The sequence below is a fragment of the Myotis daubentonii genome, chromosome 6 (genome assembly GCF_963259705.1).
Source record: "Myotis daubentonii chromosome 6, mMyoDau2.1, whole genome shotgun sequence".
Classification (NCBI taxonomy): domain Eukaryota; kingdom Metazoa; phylum Chordata; class Mammalia; order Chiroptera; family Vespertilionidae; genus Myotis; species Myotis daubentonii.
In genome coordinates this window covers 36842077-36859612 of record NC_081845.1, presented here as the reverse complement: position 1 = coordinate 36859612, position 17536 = coordinate 36842077, and the positions used below count along the sequence as shown (strand labels likewise).

The 17536-nt window shown below is 36.6% G+C and overlaps 1 protein-coding gene across 10 annotated transcripts in view; it reads right to left on the bottom strand.

The window, feature by feature from the left end:
- Positions 1-579: 579 nt before the first annotated feature.
- The window catches only part of REV3L (REV3 like, DNA directed polymerase zeta catalytic subunit), a 166410-nt gene continuing 149453 nt past the window's right edge, over positions 580-17536 (bottom strand). For 8 of the 10 annotated variants that reach the window (XM_059700674.1, XM_059700679.1, XM_059700676.1 and 5 more), the window contains 7 exons: positions 15693-15802; positions 13612-13726; positions 9249-9386; positions 7320-7510; positions 6476-6722; positions 5147-5356; positions 580-1704 (listed from right to left, as the gene is read on the bottom strand). In XM_059700674.1, coding sequence (XP_059556657.1) covers positions 1564-1704; positions 5147-5356; positions 6476-6722; positions 7320-7510; positions 9249-9386; positions 13612-13726; positions 15693-15802 — 1152 coding nt within the window. In that variant the 3' untranslated portion in view covers positions 580-1563. Of the gene's footprint in view, positions 1705-5146; positions 5357-6475; positions 6723-7319; positions 7511-9248; positions 9387-13611; positions 13727-15692; positions 15803-17536 lie in introns of those variants that run through there. The other 2 variants (XM_059700680.1, XM_059700684.1) reach the window with 2 other exon arrangements.

Sequence of the window (17536 nt, the reverse complement as noted above, 5' to 3'; positions counted from 1 at the left end):
CCATACGAAAGTAAGAAAATCCTGTTTCTGAGGACTAGCCCCAGCCTCCCAAACAAAAATAGATCTCAGAAGTGGGGATTGCCAATATCTCTGTGAGATGTAGGGGAAGTATGTGCAGAGACATGATTTTGTATTTGATTCCATATTTACCATATAATTTTCAGAAACTGAACTTGGCAATGGAAGACCTATTTTTGGTGAGCTTTCTATGATAAAGAATTTTTTTCTACTGAAAAAAATGGGCACATAAATTTTTGAAAAGTAATAATGTCATTTTTGCTCCCCCCCGGAAAGTCCTGGGTTCAAGATTAATTATATCTAAATTAAAATGAACTCAGATCTACTAACAAGTGAGAAGATCTACTAAAAAAAGAGAGCTAAATTTTTCCTAGACAACTTTGGCTGCCATTTTTTTTTTTAATCCTAAAGTTTGGTAAGAGAATTTAACACCAATTAGGATATAACCAGTTAAAATTACATAATTAAAATTCAGAAAAGAGTAGGGTAAGAAGTAAACAAAATAAGCTTATAAAACAGATGAAGATAATACCATTTATAGTAAGATAAAAATCACACTGCCACATTTCATATTTTATTCAATTTTAATAGGGTTTCCATTATTAACTTTTAAAACAAAATGATTTCCAGTTTAAAAAACAATGCACTGATCACATAATTCCTTCTTCATTTTATACAGTTATACAAATATTCTAAATACACATTTTGTGTTCAAGATGATGGCAAATAAGATTAACTGTACAGTACGTAAGAAAAGAAAATATTTTAAGCATATTTAGAAGCAATAGAAATGTCTATACAAAACAAGCAAAAATGGAATAAAATTTTTTATTTTTTAAGTATTGCAACAGGCCCACAGGTTTGTAACAAAAATGTCTTTGCACAGTTCCTCACAATGCCCCATTAATAGCTACAGCAAGACAGCGGTTTTAGAAAATAATGTTTCAAAATGCTACACGTGGTACTACTGTTTGCACAGTTTGATCAGAATAACAACTCTACTCTGAGTCAAGCAAAACCTAGAGGAAATATATCAAACAACTTGAAAATCATTTGTATAAAATTCATTGCACATTTTACTCAGTTGTTTGAAAAGTAAAAAAGTGTATTTACAAAATATTTCGCAGTCAAAATTATAAAGTGAATGGATATCTCTAAGTAACACGTCTTGATACAGACAGTTCAAGGAAAACACACGAATGGTTTTTTAAAAGAGGTTTTTCAGTGCTCCTTCCACAGGGAAGTAAATATGATCTACTCAAATGGATTTACAAGATGTTACACATACTGGAGCAAATGCCACACCTGCATTATAAAACAATGTTGAGGGGTGAAAGGATGAGGAATTTGTACATTGTAAGAAGTGAGCTATTCAGAGATCAACAAGTACAATTTTTAATTCAGTTAGCATAAAAGTCTTCATAGTCTTCAGATAATAGACAATGAACATACTTGACTTGATGAAAGTTGAAAAAGCACCATGCACAACAGTTTAGTGGTAAACACTGAAAAAAATAGCACCTGGAATTCTGTGATATTGAGAATTTAAAACTGGTCTAGTAATTGCCGAAGATACGGTGCCTTGGATAATTCTCTGTTTACTCGGGAGAGTTTGAAAAGTACAGGGCAGTTCAGAGAAACACATGGGATATGTCGATCAAAGCAACCTGTGCAGTTCTTGCAAATCTGAAAGTAGAAGAGGAATACATGAAACAATAGGGAAATGCCTCTGAATATGTGTAAGCAGCAAACTTTTATAATCCCTCCTTTCTGACCCACCACAGATTACTGGCAGACATCTGGCACACAATACATTACAGAAAATTTCATTAGTTTTTATCTCTTTGAGACATTTCTAAAGGATATTATTTCACAAAACATAGAGCACAAAATCGCCCAAGTATTCATTTCATTCCCGAGACCAGCTTTCATTTACAGTAGAATGCTATTATATTAAGATCCGCATACTAGGCTACCCAACAACCATTCAAAGGCTGCCTCTTAAGTGAGCTATAAGCACTTTTTTCAAGTTGCTAAGGTTTATCTTTTTAAATGCCAATCATAAAAAAGTGATCCATTTTCTTATTTCAGAAGAGAAAAATAGAAGGATGAGAATTTAAAAGTAGTAGTCTAGACCAGTGGTTCTCAACTCTGTATGTACATGAGCTTAAAAATGTACTAATGCCTGAGCCCCACCCTGGGCCAATGAATAGAACAGAGATGGAAATGGATAGAGAACCTAAGAATCTTTCCTGCTCAGGGCTCCCAGGTGATTCTGATGTATAAGATCTGATCTGAGGGAAAATAATAAACCATAAGGCAATTAAAAAAAAAGGAAGCGTTATTTCTTACATAATGATCAGGTTTTAAACAATATGTAGTCTCAAGTCAGACAGTAAAAAAAAAAAATGTTAAAACATGAGAAACATCAAAAAATTGAAAAGGATGAATAGTGAGCATCCCAACGGACAAGAAAATACAGGCTGATTTTTTACCTGGATAGTGTATGCAAGCCATTAAAGAAGAAATACTACATAGCTTCTACTCTAGACTGTCTTTTAGGAGAGAAATCAAGTCTGCTCTAGTTAATTCTGATCCCAGCAGAGCTCTGGTTTTAGGAGATGTCTTAGGCAGTGCACTTGTTCTCTGCCTCAATATCTTCCAGTCACCTGAAAGCACACGTTTTTCTGAGCACACTGGTTACTGCATCTAATGCTATGATGCTGCCTCAAGCAAACCACTGAGAAACGTGTGCTTCAGCCGAAGACCAAGTATGCAGGTCTCCTATGAAACTTTTCACTAACCCTCTGACAAGAGACTCAAACCTATTTCCAAGTACAGGATTTCTGAGTGACAGTCTGCGTGCTGCGCTCAGGTGCCCGGACACGCTGATAAATATTTATGCTCTCTGTGCTGGTCGGACAGATAAGCCAGGGTGGAATTACTTGCCTCACTAAATTTAACTCCATGTTTAGTTCCTAGATCCTTTACTGCCGATTTAAACCCTGAGCATTACAGCTCAATTCAGCTTACGTTTAAAACTTTAAACACTACAGCTCGGACACTTACTTTTTAGCTTACAAGGAAGCAGATATTTAAAAATACATCTGCTTTAGTCTTGATTCTTTTTGCTACTCTTTGGCTTTCTTATTTTTTAAAAAGTTTTCAGTCAGATGCTTAATTTATTTTCATTCCTTCGTGTTTACTATTAAAAGTGTTTGCAGTGATGAATGGTTCTGAGATCTGCTATGGCTGTCTACAATCTTATACGTAATGTAATTACTGCCTGTTTAATAAGCAGTGTTAAAATTTCCAAGTGGAAGGATCATTTTATTTTCTGAGTTTATAATTACTAGCTTTATAGCATTGTATCGATAAAATGTTGTAATATGTCTACTTCAGAAATTTAGTAAGGTTTTCTTTACAGAAGATATGGTCAATTTTTTAACAGTCCATAAACATTTAAGATGGACTATTCTTTAATATTGTGTTAGTTTGATATATAATCATAAGGTCTACCTTATAATGATGTTTAGATATTCTTTCATAAGTGTTCTTATTTCTGATCACTTGATTGGTCTTGGGTTGAGAGAGGCATATCAAAATTTCCTATTACTAATGTTTCTCACCATTTCTCATTACATCTCTAATTTCTGCTTTATGAAAACTCCTATAGATTATCTAGTGTACAGGGGACACACATTTTAATTATCTTAAAAAAATACCCTAAAGTTAAAAATATCTCTTAAAAGATGACAAACTATCCTTATTTATAAACGGCATCACTTCTTTTAAAGCTGCATTTTTAGAAGAAATAAGTCCTACTATTATTGAAAGAGGGTTCTGGTTATATTAATGGCACCAACTGGTGCAGTGTATGTCGTGGAGGGAAGAGACCACTCAGCCTCCGACTTTAAGGGACTTGCCTAATCAGGGTTGGTTGCTGTTGTCGGGGCAACAACCTATACAGCAGAAGCTGCGAACACCCAGTGACTTCAGTGGTTATCTGTACTAGTTTTGTGGTTCCAGTCAAAGTGGCTGAAAATCAGATGGTCATCACACAGTGACCAATCGCTGCTTTAACTGTGCAGTCAGCAGGCACAGTTCAATGCACGCTACGCACACTGGCACAGGCTGGCTTCCGTGCCAGGGCAGACCACTCAGCAGTGGGAGAAGAGCAGGCCTCTGCTCTCCCTGGGCTCACTGTGTCTAGTAAAGCTCACGTCACAGTAAAGCAGGAGCCCACTGTAGGGATGGAAGGCCTCCCTGGTCTGGGGGTTTAAGCTGACGCCTCTCCTCAGGTGATGATTAGTGAGAGGAGAGGAAAGCATTCCAGGCAAAGGAATAGTATGTTTAAAGGCCAGGACGTGAGAGAGAATAAGGTACGTTCATGAACCCGAAAGAAGTTCATATTGTATGGGTGGGAGGTAGAGTGTGACAGGGAGAAGGGAAGAAATGGTGACAGAGAGGTAGCAGGTAGGGGTCAGAACAGAGAAATATGTATGAAGCATGATAAGGAGTTTGAATTTTATCAGAGAGGGGAGACGGGGAGATGGACCAGAATGGTAACAGAGGAAAAGGAAGGTATTTAAGAACCATTTAGGACATAGAGGACAGAGGGAAAAGTCAGCTTATTTCAACAAGCTCAGCTTCTGTGGCTGCATCAAAGTAACCATCCCTTTTCAAAAGCTTCTTTACTTTGAGGATGGTGGCAGAACCTGGCCTTTATGTGTTGGTGGTTGGGTTGCATCAGGCCTGTAAGCAGACAACGTCCTTAGCGCTGCTGAGGAGGAGGGAGAGGCTCCCACCACTAGCCACCGCGGCTGTACTTGCAGCTATCATCCTGGCTTGTGGCTGAGCGGAGCTCCCTCTGTGGGATTGCACTGACCACCAGGGGGCAGCTCCTGCATCGAGCGTCTGCCCCCTGGTGGTCAGTGCGTGTCATAGTGACTGGTCATTCCCAGTTCCGCTGTTAGGGTCAATTTGCATATTACCCTTTTATTATATAGGATAATCCTTACTCCACCTACCTTTCATACCAGTTTGATATCTCATAACCTGAGAGTTGACTACATTTCCCCGAACATCAGACTGCTTGGGATTCTGGGTCTACTGAATGAAGCTGTACCTTTACGAGTTGCTCCTGTTTGCGTTCCAACTCCCGAATTTCTTGGTTGAGGATGACTGCGACATGCTGAGGTTGGCTCCGACATTTACTACAGACGCCGTGCTGAGTCAGGTCGTCACACACAGGACAGTGCAAGGTAGTGAAATACTGTGAAATGGTGCCTTTCCGCCCTTCAGGGTCACTTCGAGAGGAGCTGGTGGCTTTCTGGATCTATAAAATCATCAATTCGGAAATAACTCTGAGCCAGCTGCATAGCAGAGCGACTATTCTCATGCTAACTGCTAATCTACTGAGGCATTATTTCATTTATGCATCAACTGTTAAGTAACCACTGTGTGTCAGGCACTATTCTAGACAGGGAGGCTATAGAAATGAACAAAGTCCTTCCTTTCATAGAGATCACATCTTAATTATCATCAGATATAATGTTTTTCCTTTTGGAAAAATAATCATCTCCTGCCACTTAGTATTCTTGGTTGAAAAACATAGATGTCTGAGGGCACACAGGGCAGTGGGAGAGGTCCAGGCTGAGAGAGATGCCGTTTAAGGCTGCACGATGTGGGCCACGGAAACAAGGCAGGTAGAGATTAAAAATGACCTGTTAGGCAGCAGGGTGCAAAGTCAAGCAGAAGTGAACCTGGAGCATCTCAAATGCAACTGGATGCACACCACCAAGCATTCTCCACTTGGAGTTAATGCTGGTTTCAACAGTCTGTCTTCTGGTTCTCTTTTTACATTGAAATACATGATCATATTGGTATTATATCATTAGCATATTATACCATTGGTGTCTTATAAATTACTTATAAAAGTAATCAGGGCAGCTTCTTAGAAATGCCAGTGGTTTAACTTCTTTCTGTGATGAGATGGAATAGTAATAGCTTTCTGGCGTGGAGCAGGATACAGCGTTATAGATGCTGACCAGCACAGACTCTGAAGCACAACATCAGCCTCGCTTACTAGCTTAATCTTCACCTTGGGTCGTAAGTGCTTACTGAGAAAGTGAAAATAACGTGAGCATGAACTTGTACGTGTTTGCCTGAATACGATCCGCCTTTCATAATCTGAGGTAACAGCAAATGACTGAACAGATCTAATTCGAAAAAGGAGATAAAAAAGCTACTTTTTTCCTAGCGTAATGTATCCCAGATTGTTACAGAGTCAGACCACTCCGTCAGGCTTCTGAGTGAACTGAGATTGCTAAGATCCACACTGCATGCTTTACTCTAGTAAAATGCTATTTTAACATTAAATAAAATATTTGCTTCTACAGGAAATCTTAAGTGACTTCTCTCTACAGTCACAGCACAGGTACATTAGCAGACTTACCCTTGGTAATTCGTGATACCAGTTGAAGACATCAATACCAATAAGTGAGAAGACTCTTGCCAGGGGTGGGAGGATCTGCTTGGTGATGTAATAAGTGGCATTCAGTCTCAGAGTCGGGTCCTGCAGGAGTTCCACGGGGTGCCTCACCAGCTGGATGAGTGGTACTCCGGGGGTCCCGTAAATGATCACGTATGGCACTCGCTCCCCAACTCGAGGCTCAGAGCGCCGGTCATAGGTCAGCATTTTCCTATTTAAATCCAAATAAAATATGCACTCAAAGACTGTCATGGGATGTGCCTTTCCAGAAAGTTAAATGAGAAGTAAACGACACTGAAACCGTGAGAAAGCTACAAGGGACAACTTTGCGTTAGAGTTGCAACTTTTTTGAGAACTGTATATACTTAGTTGGCAGATATCAACTAGCTAAAAATGTTTTTAATCCCCTAAGAATAAGAACTAAAAATCATAAATCTAACAATGAAAGATAAGAAAGTAAGAAAGTTTTGCTGGTTAGATGACCTGATTCCAGAATGACACGTCAGTGCTTTGGTAGATCACTATTAAGGACTGCCTGGAGACTGATGTGAGAAACAATGATTCAAGCTCTGCCCCAGATTACAATTCACTGACTTCAGTTACCCAAAGGGAGTCCAGAATGGAGATGCAAGTTCCTCCTTCCTCTTGAGAGCTCACAAAGTGCGGGAGCCCCATTCACTTTCAGTGAGGTTGCACGTGAAGAGACAAGCGTGTATCTGTGCCTATGAATGAGTCTTTTCATCTTCCCAAACCGTTCAGAACTATACTTGCTAAGAGTTGAGATTTGTACTGCTGTGCACATCATTACCTTGTAAGCTCAAGGGCTGGCACACAAGCTCCAGGTTTGTAAGAGGAACTTCCTCTGTATTCCTTGGCAAAGATAAAATCTTGAATGCTGGCCTTTCCTTCCATAAGCTTCATACATTGTCGCTGAACATACTGTTTAATTAAACTTATATCTCTTGTTTCAAATAGCAGCTTTAGAGAACGCTCAAGTATCTTAAAACAAAACAAAAAAGGATATGCTCATATAGATAAAATATTCCCTAGCATATCATCATTATTGTTATATTTTCAATTATGTGACTACTGGTTAATGTGATCTACCTAAACAACCTGCTATTTACAATGATTGGATGAATTATTAGAAATTAGAAAATATTTTAGAGACTTTATATAGCTATTTCTAAAAGTAGAATATCATGTCATCTGAGAAAAAGCACATCGACTGACATGCAGATGAAATATTGAATGACATGCAGATGAAATATTTGCTGTGTGAAGTGACAAAAAACATTTCGGTTTTCTTAAACAGGTAAAAGCGCTCTAGGCACAAGAAGCCAGGCACGATTTCATGCATTGTTTTATTTACCCTGTTGTAAAAAAGTCCTGATTCAGATGGACAGGAAACAATTTAAATATCACCAAGCAGTGAAATCAAAATTAGTCTTCTAGTGTCAATAAGTATATACTAACTGTGACAGAATTTTCTGTATTGGGATTATTTCTACTAGAAAATGACTGACATACGTGGATTTATTTAGTGGACTGAATTTAAATTAGTTCCAGGTAAAAGTTCTGATCTTATTCTGAGAACTGGAACCCATACTTATTTACACAGGATGTTTGATAGTTCAGCCTAGGTACAATTCTGCCCTCAGAGAAAGAATGTACTGGATGATATTTCTTCCAGAAACTAGTATTAATGAACACCTCAAATTCGTATAATATTACATATATGTCATTCTGACAATAACAAATTGATAGTCAATTTATTATGCTTTTAATGCTCTCATAAAACTCAGTGTGTTGAGTATGTTTCCATTTATGCCACTCATTTTTGGTTATAGGAAGAGTCTGGGACTGAGTAAAGAAAAATTAAATATAATATACTATGGTTAATATTACCATAGCTGAGAAATTTCAGTAATTTAAGTACCATTCTTCAGAAATCTTCCTAACTTACATCTGCTAACACTAACTTATATCTGATGACCCAAGTAAACAAAATTTCAATTAATCTAGGATGCATTATATTACTTATGAAATATCTCTGTTGCTAGTTTCTCTTTATCCAAAAGCTTCCTATCTTTTGTGTGTTGTCATATGATATGTATTTACGAGAGACCTGGTGCACGAAATTCGTGTGGGAGGGGGGGCGGGGGGCGGCGCGGGGCGGGAGAGTCCCCCCCTCAGCCTGGCCAGTGCCCTCTCGCAGTCCAGCTGCCCTTGGGGGATGTCTGACTGATGGGGAGTGGGCCTAATCAGGCGGTTGGACATCCTCTGTGCTGCCACTGAGGCAGGAGAGGCTCCCGCCATTGCTGCTGCGCTTGCCAGCCATGAGTCTGGCTCAGGCCTTCTGGCTGAGCGGTGCTCCCCCTGGTGGTCAGTGCGCATCATAGTGACCGGTCATTCCGCTGTTTGGTCAATTTGCATATTAGCCTTTTACTATATAGGATCAGTTCCAGGTGATAGGCAGGAAAATCTTATCAGGTTCATGTGTTGGTTTTTTTAGCAATTGTGGTAAAAGGTAAGGTGTGGGAAGGAGTTAGAAACTAAGGACTAACATCAGATATGTTGTTTCATTAGAAATGAATTCTCAAACATCATTTAGTTCCTCCTGTAGTTATAGACAGGCATATAGGCTATAGTTCTGCCTAGATGTGTGCTAAGGATTTTCACTAGGTTCTTTAGCGGCTTATTTCTCAAATATGAAAACAAGATAGATAAAACTTACCTTAGAAACAGCAGGGCAGGAATCTCTTCTGACTGTTTCTATTCCTTTTGCATCAAATACTGGGTCCTTTTGATCCAGTGTTTCATACATGTAACCCACATATCTCTTTTTTGTTTGTAAAACACAGGGTAAATATACCTGTGATAAAATGGAACAAAATGTCTCTCAATAACCATTTTCCCCCCCTCTACCATGAATATCTATTTTTAAGTCTTTTTTTCTCTTTAAACAAATGTCAATTATAGAAAAAGTCTAAATATGTCTCAAGGCCCAACTAATTCACCAATATAATACTTAGAGGTGAAAACACACACAAGGAGTTGTCTTTACCTCTTCATCATGTACTCCTTTGCCTGTACTATCAATTTTGCTCCTACCTCAACTGACACTGCTGTCTCAAAAGTCATCAATAATACCCTATTAAATAATTAAAAATTGCTTTAAGCATTACCCACACATGTATTTCTAAATTGTAAAGTGGATTTCTAGTACATAGCTCTCAATATTAAAAAAGTTGTGAGAGAATTTACAATGAAAAGTCCTGGTCCCCCAACCTCTACTTTTCCCTCCCTAGAGCCATCCTCTGTTATTCATCTCCTGTGTATCCTTCCAGAGATATTCTATGCACATACATGTACTTATACACATAAGGGTAGCTTACTATATACATCATTCTGAACTTTGCTTATTTCATTTCATAATTTATCTTGGAGGTAATAGTCCATTATGTGAGGCTATCACAATTTATGTAACCTGTTACCTACTATGGGTCACTTAGGAGGTTTCCAGTCTTTTGGAATTATAAATACTGTTCCACCAACCTTGCATGGATTAATCCACAGAAAAATTTGAAGTGGAATTCCTAGATCAATGGGTATGTGCACTCTCCCTTTTTTTTAAGTTACCCAATAGATCCTTCCCCTTCCTTTATCAATAATCATATTAAATGTAAATGGTCTAAACATCCCAATAAAAAGGCAGAAATGATCAGATTATATCTGATCAAATAGTGAGGCTTAACTATAAGCTATCTACTAGAAATCCACTTTAAATACAAGGACATATAAAGGTTAAAAATAAAATATGGAAAAATATACACATGCTAACACTAATCAAAACTATGTTGGAGTGGCTATTTAATTAAAAGTAGGTTTTAAGACAAGGAATATTATCAAAGATAAAAGTATCAATTCACCAAGAAGATACATAATCGTGAATGTGAAGGCATCTAATAAATAAACTTGAAAACATATGGAATAGAAACTGAAAGAACTAAAAGGGAGAAAAAGGCAAATCCATGATATACTTGGAGATTTTAACACCTGTCTTAAAGTCATACAGAGTATGTTCTTTGACCACAATGAAATTAAATTAGGAATAATAAAAGATTTCTGGAATATCCTTAAATATTTGGAACTCAACACACTTCTAAATAGCCTATCATTGAAGCAAATACTAATGAAAACACAAGATTTTAAAACGTGAAGCTAAAGTAGTATTTAGAGGAAAATTTGTATCTTCAAATGCTTATGATTAAAAAATATGTTTGAAATCAATGATTCAAACTTCTAAATTAAGGAAAAGCAAACTAAACCCAAAGTAAGTATAAGGACATAAAGAGTAAAAATTAATGGAATGATTAAGAAAAGAAAAATTATATCAAAAATAGAAGGAAAGATACCACTAAAAATCTTACTGATATTAAAACCACAATAAGGAAATATAATTTATGCCCATAAATTTGTCCACATAGGATAAATGGACAAATTCCTTGACAACCACAGTTATCAAAACTGACATAAAAAAGCTGAATAATTCAATATATATGAAAGATGTTTAACTTGTAATTAACCTCCCTCCCAATAAAATTTCAGGGTCAGATGGCTTCACTGGTAAATCCTATCAACCATTTAAGGAAGACATAGTTGCACTAATCTTAGAAGAGGTAACACTTCCAACTCATTTTATGAGTCCAACCTTTTTATTTTTTTAAATATATTTTATTGATTTTTTTACAGAGAGGAAGGGAGAGGGATAGAGAGTTAGAAACATCGATGGGAGAGAAACATCGATCAGCTGCCTTCTGCACACTCCTCACTGGGGATGTGCCCGCAACCAAGGTACATGCCCTTGACCGGAATTGAACCTGGGGCCTTTCAGTCCGCAGGCCGACGCTCTATCCACTGAGCCAAACCAGTCAGGGGCAACCTTTTTTTTTTTGGTCCCCCAAACAAAGACAATACAAGGAAAAACATAACACTACAAACTAATATTCATCATAAACAAAAGCTTCACAATTCTTAACAAATGTATGTTATATCTTTGAGAAGTTTTGCAGTTTTTGCTTTCATGTTTAGGTCTGTGACCCATTTCAGGTAAATTTTTATGTTTGCTGTTATTTTCTAAGCATACCATGCTCTTCACTTTGCCAGAGGGGTTGGGTGTCCATAGCACCATACACATACTTCTAGGACAGTACCCATTACCACTATTTCTAATTTTCCCCTTTCCCCCACTTAGAATGCTCACTTTTCATTTGGGGGCAGATACCATGTCCAAGTCTTCTTTGAATCTCTTCTAGCAGGATTCTTGCTTCAGAGTAGGTACACGATAAACATTGGGCGTCATATTTGATTCTTCCTTTTTTGTCCTTTTTACACCAGCCCTCCTAAATCAAACATTTTTAACTCCTACTAACCCTTCTTTCTTAGTATCTCTTGAATTGTCCTTTCTTTATTCTTGCCAGTTCAGGCTATGCAGGTTGCAAGAAGTATCTTGTCTTGATTCTCCTCTTCCCAGCCCCTCCTGTACACTCATACAGGTCAATCCCCCCCAAACCTATCTGCCTAAGTCATGCTCTTTGATAAACTAAGCTGAATCAAGTTTAAACACTGTATCTTGGTATCCAAGACAATCTGGTCTTAACTTTATGTTTCCAGATGTCCCTTCTGCTTCTCCGTATTCCCACATTGTGCTTTTCCAACTCCACATCCTTCTACATGCCATTTTTTTCCCTGAGAAATGCTGCTGCCTGTGGCTGCCTACTGAAAATCTGACCGTTTTCCGAGACACAGTACAATCTTACCTCCTACACAGAGTGCCCCACCCGCCAGGACAGCAGACCTTCTTTTCTTTGTGCTCTTACCGTGCTTAGGGAGTCTGCTTTTATGAGACTTTCCTACGTTTACAATAAAAAAGATCACTTATATACATTTCTGATTGTTCCTTTTAGATTATTGGCTCTTAGAAGGCAGGACTGTGTCTTAGGCACCTCTCCTAGCTCAGTATCTTTTACAGACAGTCAGTCCTCAGGTTACGTCGGACGCCACGTACGTCGTTTCAGTGGTTACGTTGCCACCTCCCATTTATTAAAAAAAAAAGTTCCATCATTTCGACATATGTACATATGTGGTTTATGTTTTTTATTATTTATTTACCACAAGTAAAGGTCAGGAATTGTTATCTTTTACATTTTTTTTTTTTTTTTTTACTGTTTCACTTCATTACTGCTGTGTATGTGCTCCATGTGAGTGATGTAGGTGCTTATATATGTGGGTTCCGAATTTCAGCGAAAATCGCATTATATCGTGCTGTAGGAACGGATCTCTGAGGTAACCCGAGGACCTACTGTATATAGAAAGAGCTAAATACATACTTGACATCTAAAGTAAAATGAAAATAGTCGAAAGTCCTTGTGGCAAACTGTATATTTCAAAGAACTAATATCTCCTATTCCACATGGTCTTTCTACAATGCGACTCTGACATTCTTCCCATTAAATCTAGACAGGCTATGATGTGTGTGACTTTGAGACTAAGTCACAAAAAGCAAAACAGCTTCTGTTCATTCCTAGAACTCAGCCATCATGCTGTGAGGACGAGCAAATAGCCTCGGGGAAAGGCCATGTGCAGGTGTTCCAGCTGACAGCCCCAGCTGGGGTCCCAGCCAGAGCCAGCATGGGAGTGACCACGCTTCAGGTGATTTCAGTCCTTAGCTGGGTCACCTCCAGCCTTTCAGTTTTCTCAGCTGAGGACTGAGACATGGTGGAGCAGAGATATGCCATCCCTGCTGCAACCTTTCTGAATTCCTGAGCATAATAAAATGGTGATTGTTTTACACCACTACATTTGGGGTGGTCTGTTATACATCAATACTTAACCGAAACAGTCTTTCCATTTCTTTATGTAAAGACATTACTTAAAAGATTTGAGAAAATTATATAAAACTAAGGAAAAATATTTTAAATATAACACTTTAATAGCCTGTGTACTGTTATTGATTCTGAAAATATATTCAACAAGTCAGAAATGTCTAGAAGCTATGTGATTTTTATATGTGATCATTAGTATTACATTTCTCTTACCTTTTCAAACTTCAATTTCACTGGTTTGGGATTGGTAGCAGTTACAGCTTCAGCAATTTCCTGACCAATCTTAAAAGACTGCTCCTTAGTAGCTCCTTTCAGTAGCACAAACATACTAGAAGATTAAAAATAGAGTAGGGTAATGAGGAAGTCAGTGTAAGAAAAAAGTTTCACCAAGAGTAACTTTCCTGGCTAACATATCTAATACTAAAAAAAACATTCCCCCCTCTTATCCTTCCTTATTAAATTGCTTCTGATCTAAGCTTTCTTGTATTATCACAACTTTCCTGTGCACACATGGTATATCTTGTTACAGCTCTTTAAGACATCTGATATTGCTAGTTTAGTTACACACAGACCAGCTCAGTTATCACAGCTGCCAAGAAGATCCTGGGTTGTTCCTAGACATTTATAGATTTGTATGACACACAATTTGGTCAATCATGTGAGAATAAATGAAAAAATGTGAGTATAAAGACATGGGAATTTTACTTGTGATGTGGGAGGAAATTTCCTTCTAGAACCACCCAGCTTTAAAAAGACACACATTATTTTGTAATACATGTTTACTGAAGAACAGTTAGAAAACACAAAAAGGCACAAAGAAAATAGCCATCTACATACTCTTATCATTCAGATAAAAGATACCCCAGATTTTTTTTGTGTGTGTATCTGTAAATCTTTTCTCATTTGGGATCACAGATCATACCATTGGGTTACTTTCTCCTTTCATTTAATAGTATATTGTGAACATTTTCAGTGTCACTAGTTCTTTTACATTATTTTAACAGTTGTACTGTATTTCAATGTATGGATATAGTATAATTAACCAAACTATCACTGAAAATTTAGGTCATTAAATTTTTTTTTTGCTAATATTTAATATAAAATAATTTGGTACACCTCTGTGACCTCATAATAAATTCCTATAAGTAAATTTTAAAAAAATTCTTGGTAAATGGTGGACACTAAAATATGAAAGATACTGTCAAACTAAATTCCAGAAAGATATTTAGGAGGTATAGTCCCACCAGCAATACATGCAGGTCAAGAGGAAAGAATTTCTAATATGAATAAAAAAATCCCAATACAAAAATACTCAAAAGTAACTTATAAACAAAAGTATTGGTCATTTTTTCCTAATATAATTTAACTTTAAAATAGCATTTTACATTTCAATATATACCACAATCTGAAATCAACAGAAGCAATGGCTAATACTTATAATTTTAGTAGAAAGACATTAAATAGTGGACATGGACAATATCTTGAGACATGACTTTAAGACTTTTGTTTGTAGTCTTGGAGCCACCTAAACCAATCTCCTATTTCTTCAAGTGTTTTTTTATATTGGACTTTAATCTCCTTTGATGGTTTCTTTAGAAAAGCTCTTTCTCTGCCAATACTGGAGACAATACTGGAGTCTGATAGGAAAAGCTTAAGAAAAGATTTATCCAATATTACTTAAGGTCTTTAAAATAAATGATCTCAATCTGAATTAATTTTAACATTCACTAAAGCAGAACAAACAGGCCTTAGCTATAATATTGTCTCTTTAGGCCCATCTGATACTCATTACACCAATATAGCCTTATTTTAAAAAATAGGTTATAGATTTCCTTTTGAAGAATCATTCTTAACAACAGACTGTGGAGCCTAGTAAAAAGTTAACCACTCACAACTTTGGCAAATTGTCCCTCAAGAACAGTTTTATTATTTATTTTGATATACATTTAAATTCAGAGAGCTGCAACTATATGAGATATTATTCACATTAAAAGCTGTTTGTTTAAACAGACTAGACTCCTGTGCACACAATTTTTTATAGATCATTTTCTACTTGGCTACCTGGAAGGATGCCATGGGAATTTTCACAGTGTTTGGCTCAGGACACTTAACATTTTCTTGCTCTTAGGATCATATTTGGTAAATCAGGACTTGCCCTAACTCTGATCATAAGAACCAGAAAGGAATTAAATAAAACTCTATTTTAGGAATGATTACCCTTAAGCCATTCTAAACACTGAAATGAATATCTAAAGAGATGCAAAAAGACAGCTTCAAAACAGAAAGTTCATTACCTGTCAGTATCACCATACACAACCCTCGCTCCCCATTTCTTGGTATCATTCACCAGTTTAATAGCTCGTTCCAAGGTCTCTCTGGCTTTGTGAACAATACTATCACCAACCTGTTGGTACAAACACATTGAAAATAATACTTTAACTTAGCTTAGTAAAGTCAATAGACTTTTAAAATATAATACTTAATTTTAAATACTAAACATTTCTAAAATTAAATAAAGGGAAAAGAACATAAAAAGAAACTAAATAGTCACCAGGGTCACCATTCTTTCTACAAGTATTCAAGTAGAAAATAAGATGAAGAATTTAAAAGAAGGAGCCAGTCAAGACTTGCCTGTGAGTATAACAGTAAGTACAATGGATTGCATTTTACACAAGTACACAGCTAAATTTGATTCCTGGGATAATAGAACCTTATTTATTCAAGGACTTTCTAATATGCCTTTATAACCAACCAAGCAGGAAATTACTCTGTGTATATGCATGAGTGTACGTGTATCTTTCAAAATTTTGTTGGAGGTTATGATAATTTTTCAGTATTATTAAAGTTAATGCTGAACTGAAATCTCAATGACTGGTTATACAAAATTTTTAGGTAATCGTAAAACAGGAAAACGTATAATTATATGATGAAAATTACGTTAAAGTATTCAATTTAAATCAAGTAGGCAGGTATATGTCTAACGGGTTTTTTCACTGGTGAGTGGTGAATCTTAATGATCAACTTGACATAGTATTTAGCATTGCTGCTTCATTTATTTAACTCATTAAAGCTAAGAGTTGGGGAAAATTGCCCATTAGCACAAATGGAGCATTCTTTTTTAGAATTTTAAATAAGAATTACATACTTTTTCCTCTCATGTTAAGAAGTGACAATAGTAATAATAATCCCTTCTCCTTTAACTGTAAAATTTGAATGATCTGAACTAAATGTAGGATTAAATAGTAGTTAAGAGGCTGTTTAAAGTTGCTTTATAAAGGAGATATTAAGTGTATGAACAAAGGGATAAATAGAAATACTGTAGCAGAAATTTAAAGGTCTCCTTTGAGACCTTTTCGTGCATTAAATGTAGGTCAACAATAACCTAATACATTTAAAAAATCATGTTATCTAATTGAAATTCAAGTTTTAATAAAATCTTTAATCTGTCATCTGTTGCCACTTTCAAAAAGATACACTTCAAAATATGTGATGGCAAATAGCTGGGTAGGTGAGCCACCTAGTGTCAGAGTCAAATGTGCTTTTGAGATACATGCACATATGGACCCTAACTGTCCGCCTCCTGCTGCCTGCTCTGACCCATTTAAGTTACACCCAGAAGAGTCAGAACTCTTGCAGCTACCCCTTCCTGAAGACTATGCAACCTGAAGGATTCAGTGGCATGAGGGTGAGGGGGAAGGAGAGAGGGAAGAGTGGTAATTAAATTAAAACACAGTCGGATACTTTGTGCCATGGTTTCTAATTTGAAAAATATTACTTTAGTACAGGGCTGAGAGATTGTATATAAAAGAGGAAAATAATTGGTAGACCACAATGTTCTGGCCTTCATTTGACACAAAAAGATCATTAACAAAACAAATTACATCATTCTTTTCTCAATCACTAGTATTATATTACTCTGTTACAGTATACTGAATTCATATCAAATTAACACCCTACTTTAGTAAATAATAAGAAATTAATCTTATTGTATGAAAAGTATCTTTTAGTTACAACTACCATCATAAAAGAAAGGTTCTGCTTTTTAAAAATATATGTATTTTATTGATTTTTTACAGAGAAGAAAGGAGAGGGATAGAGAGGTAGAAACATTGATGAGAGAGAAACATCGATCAGCTGC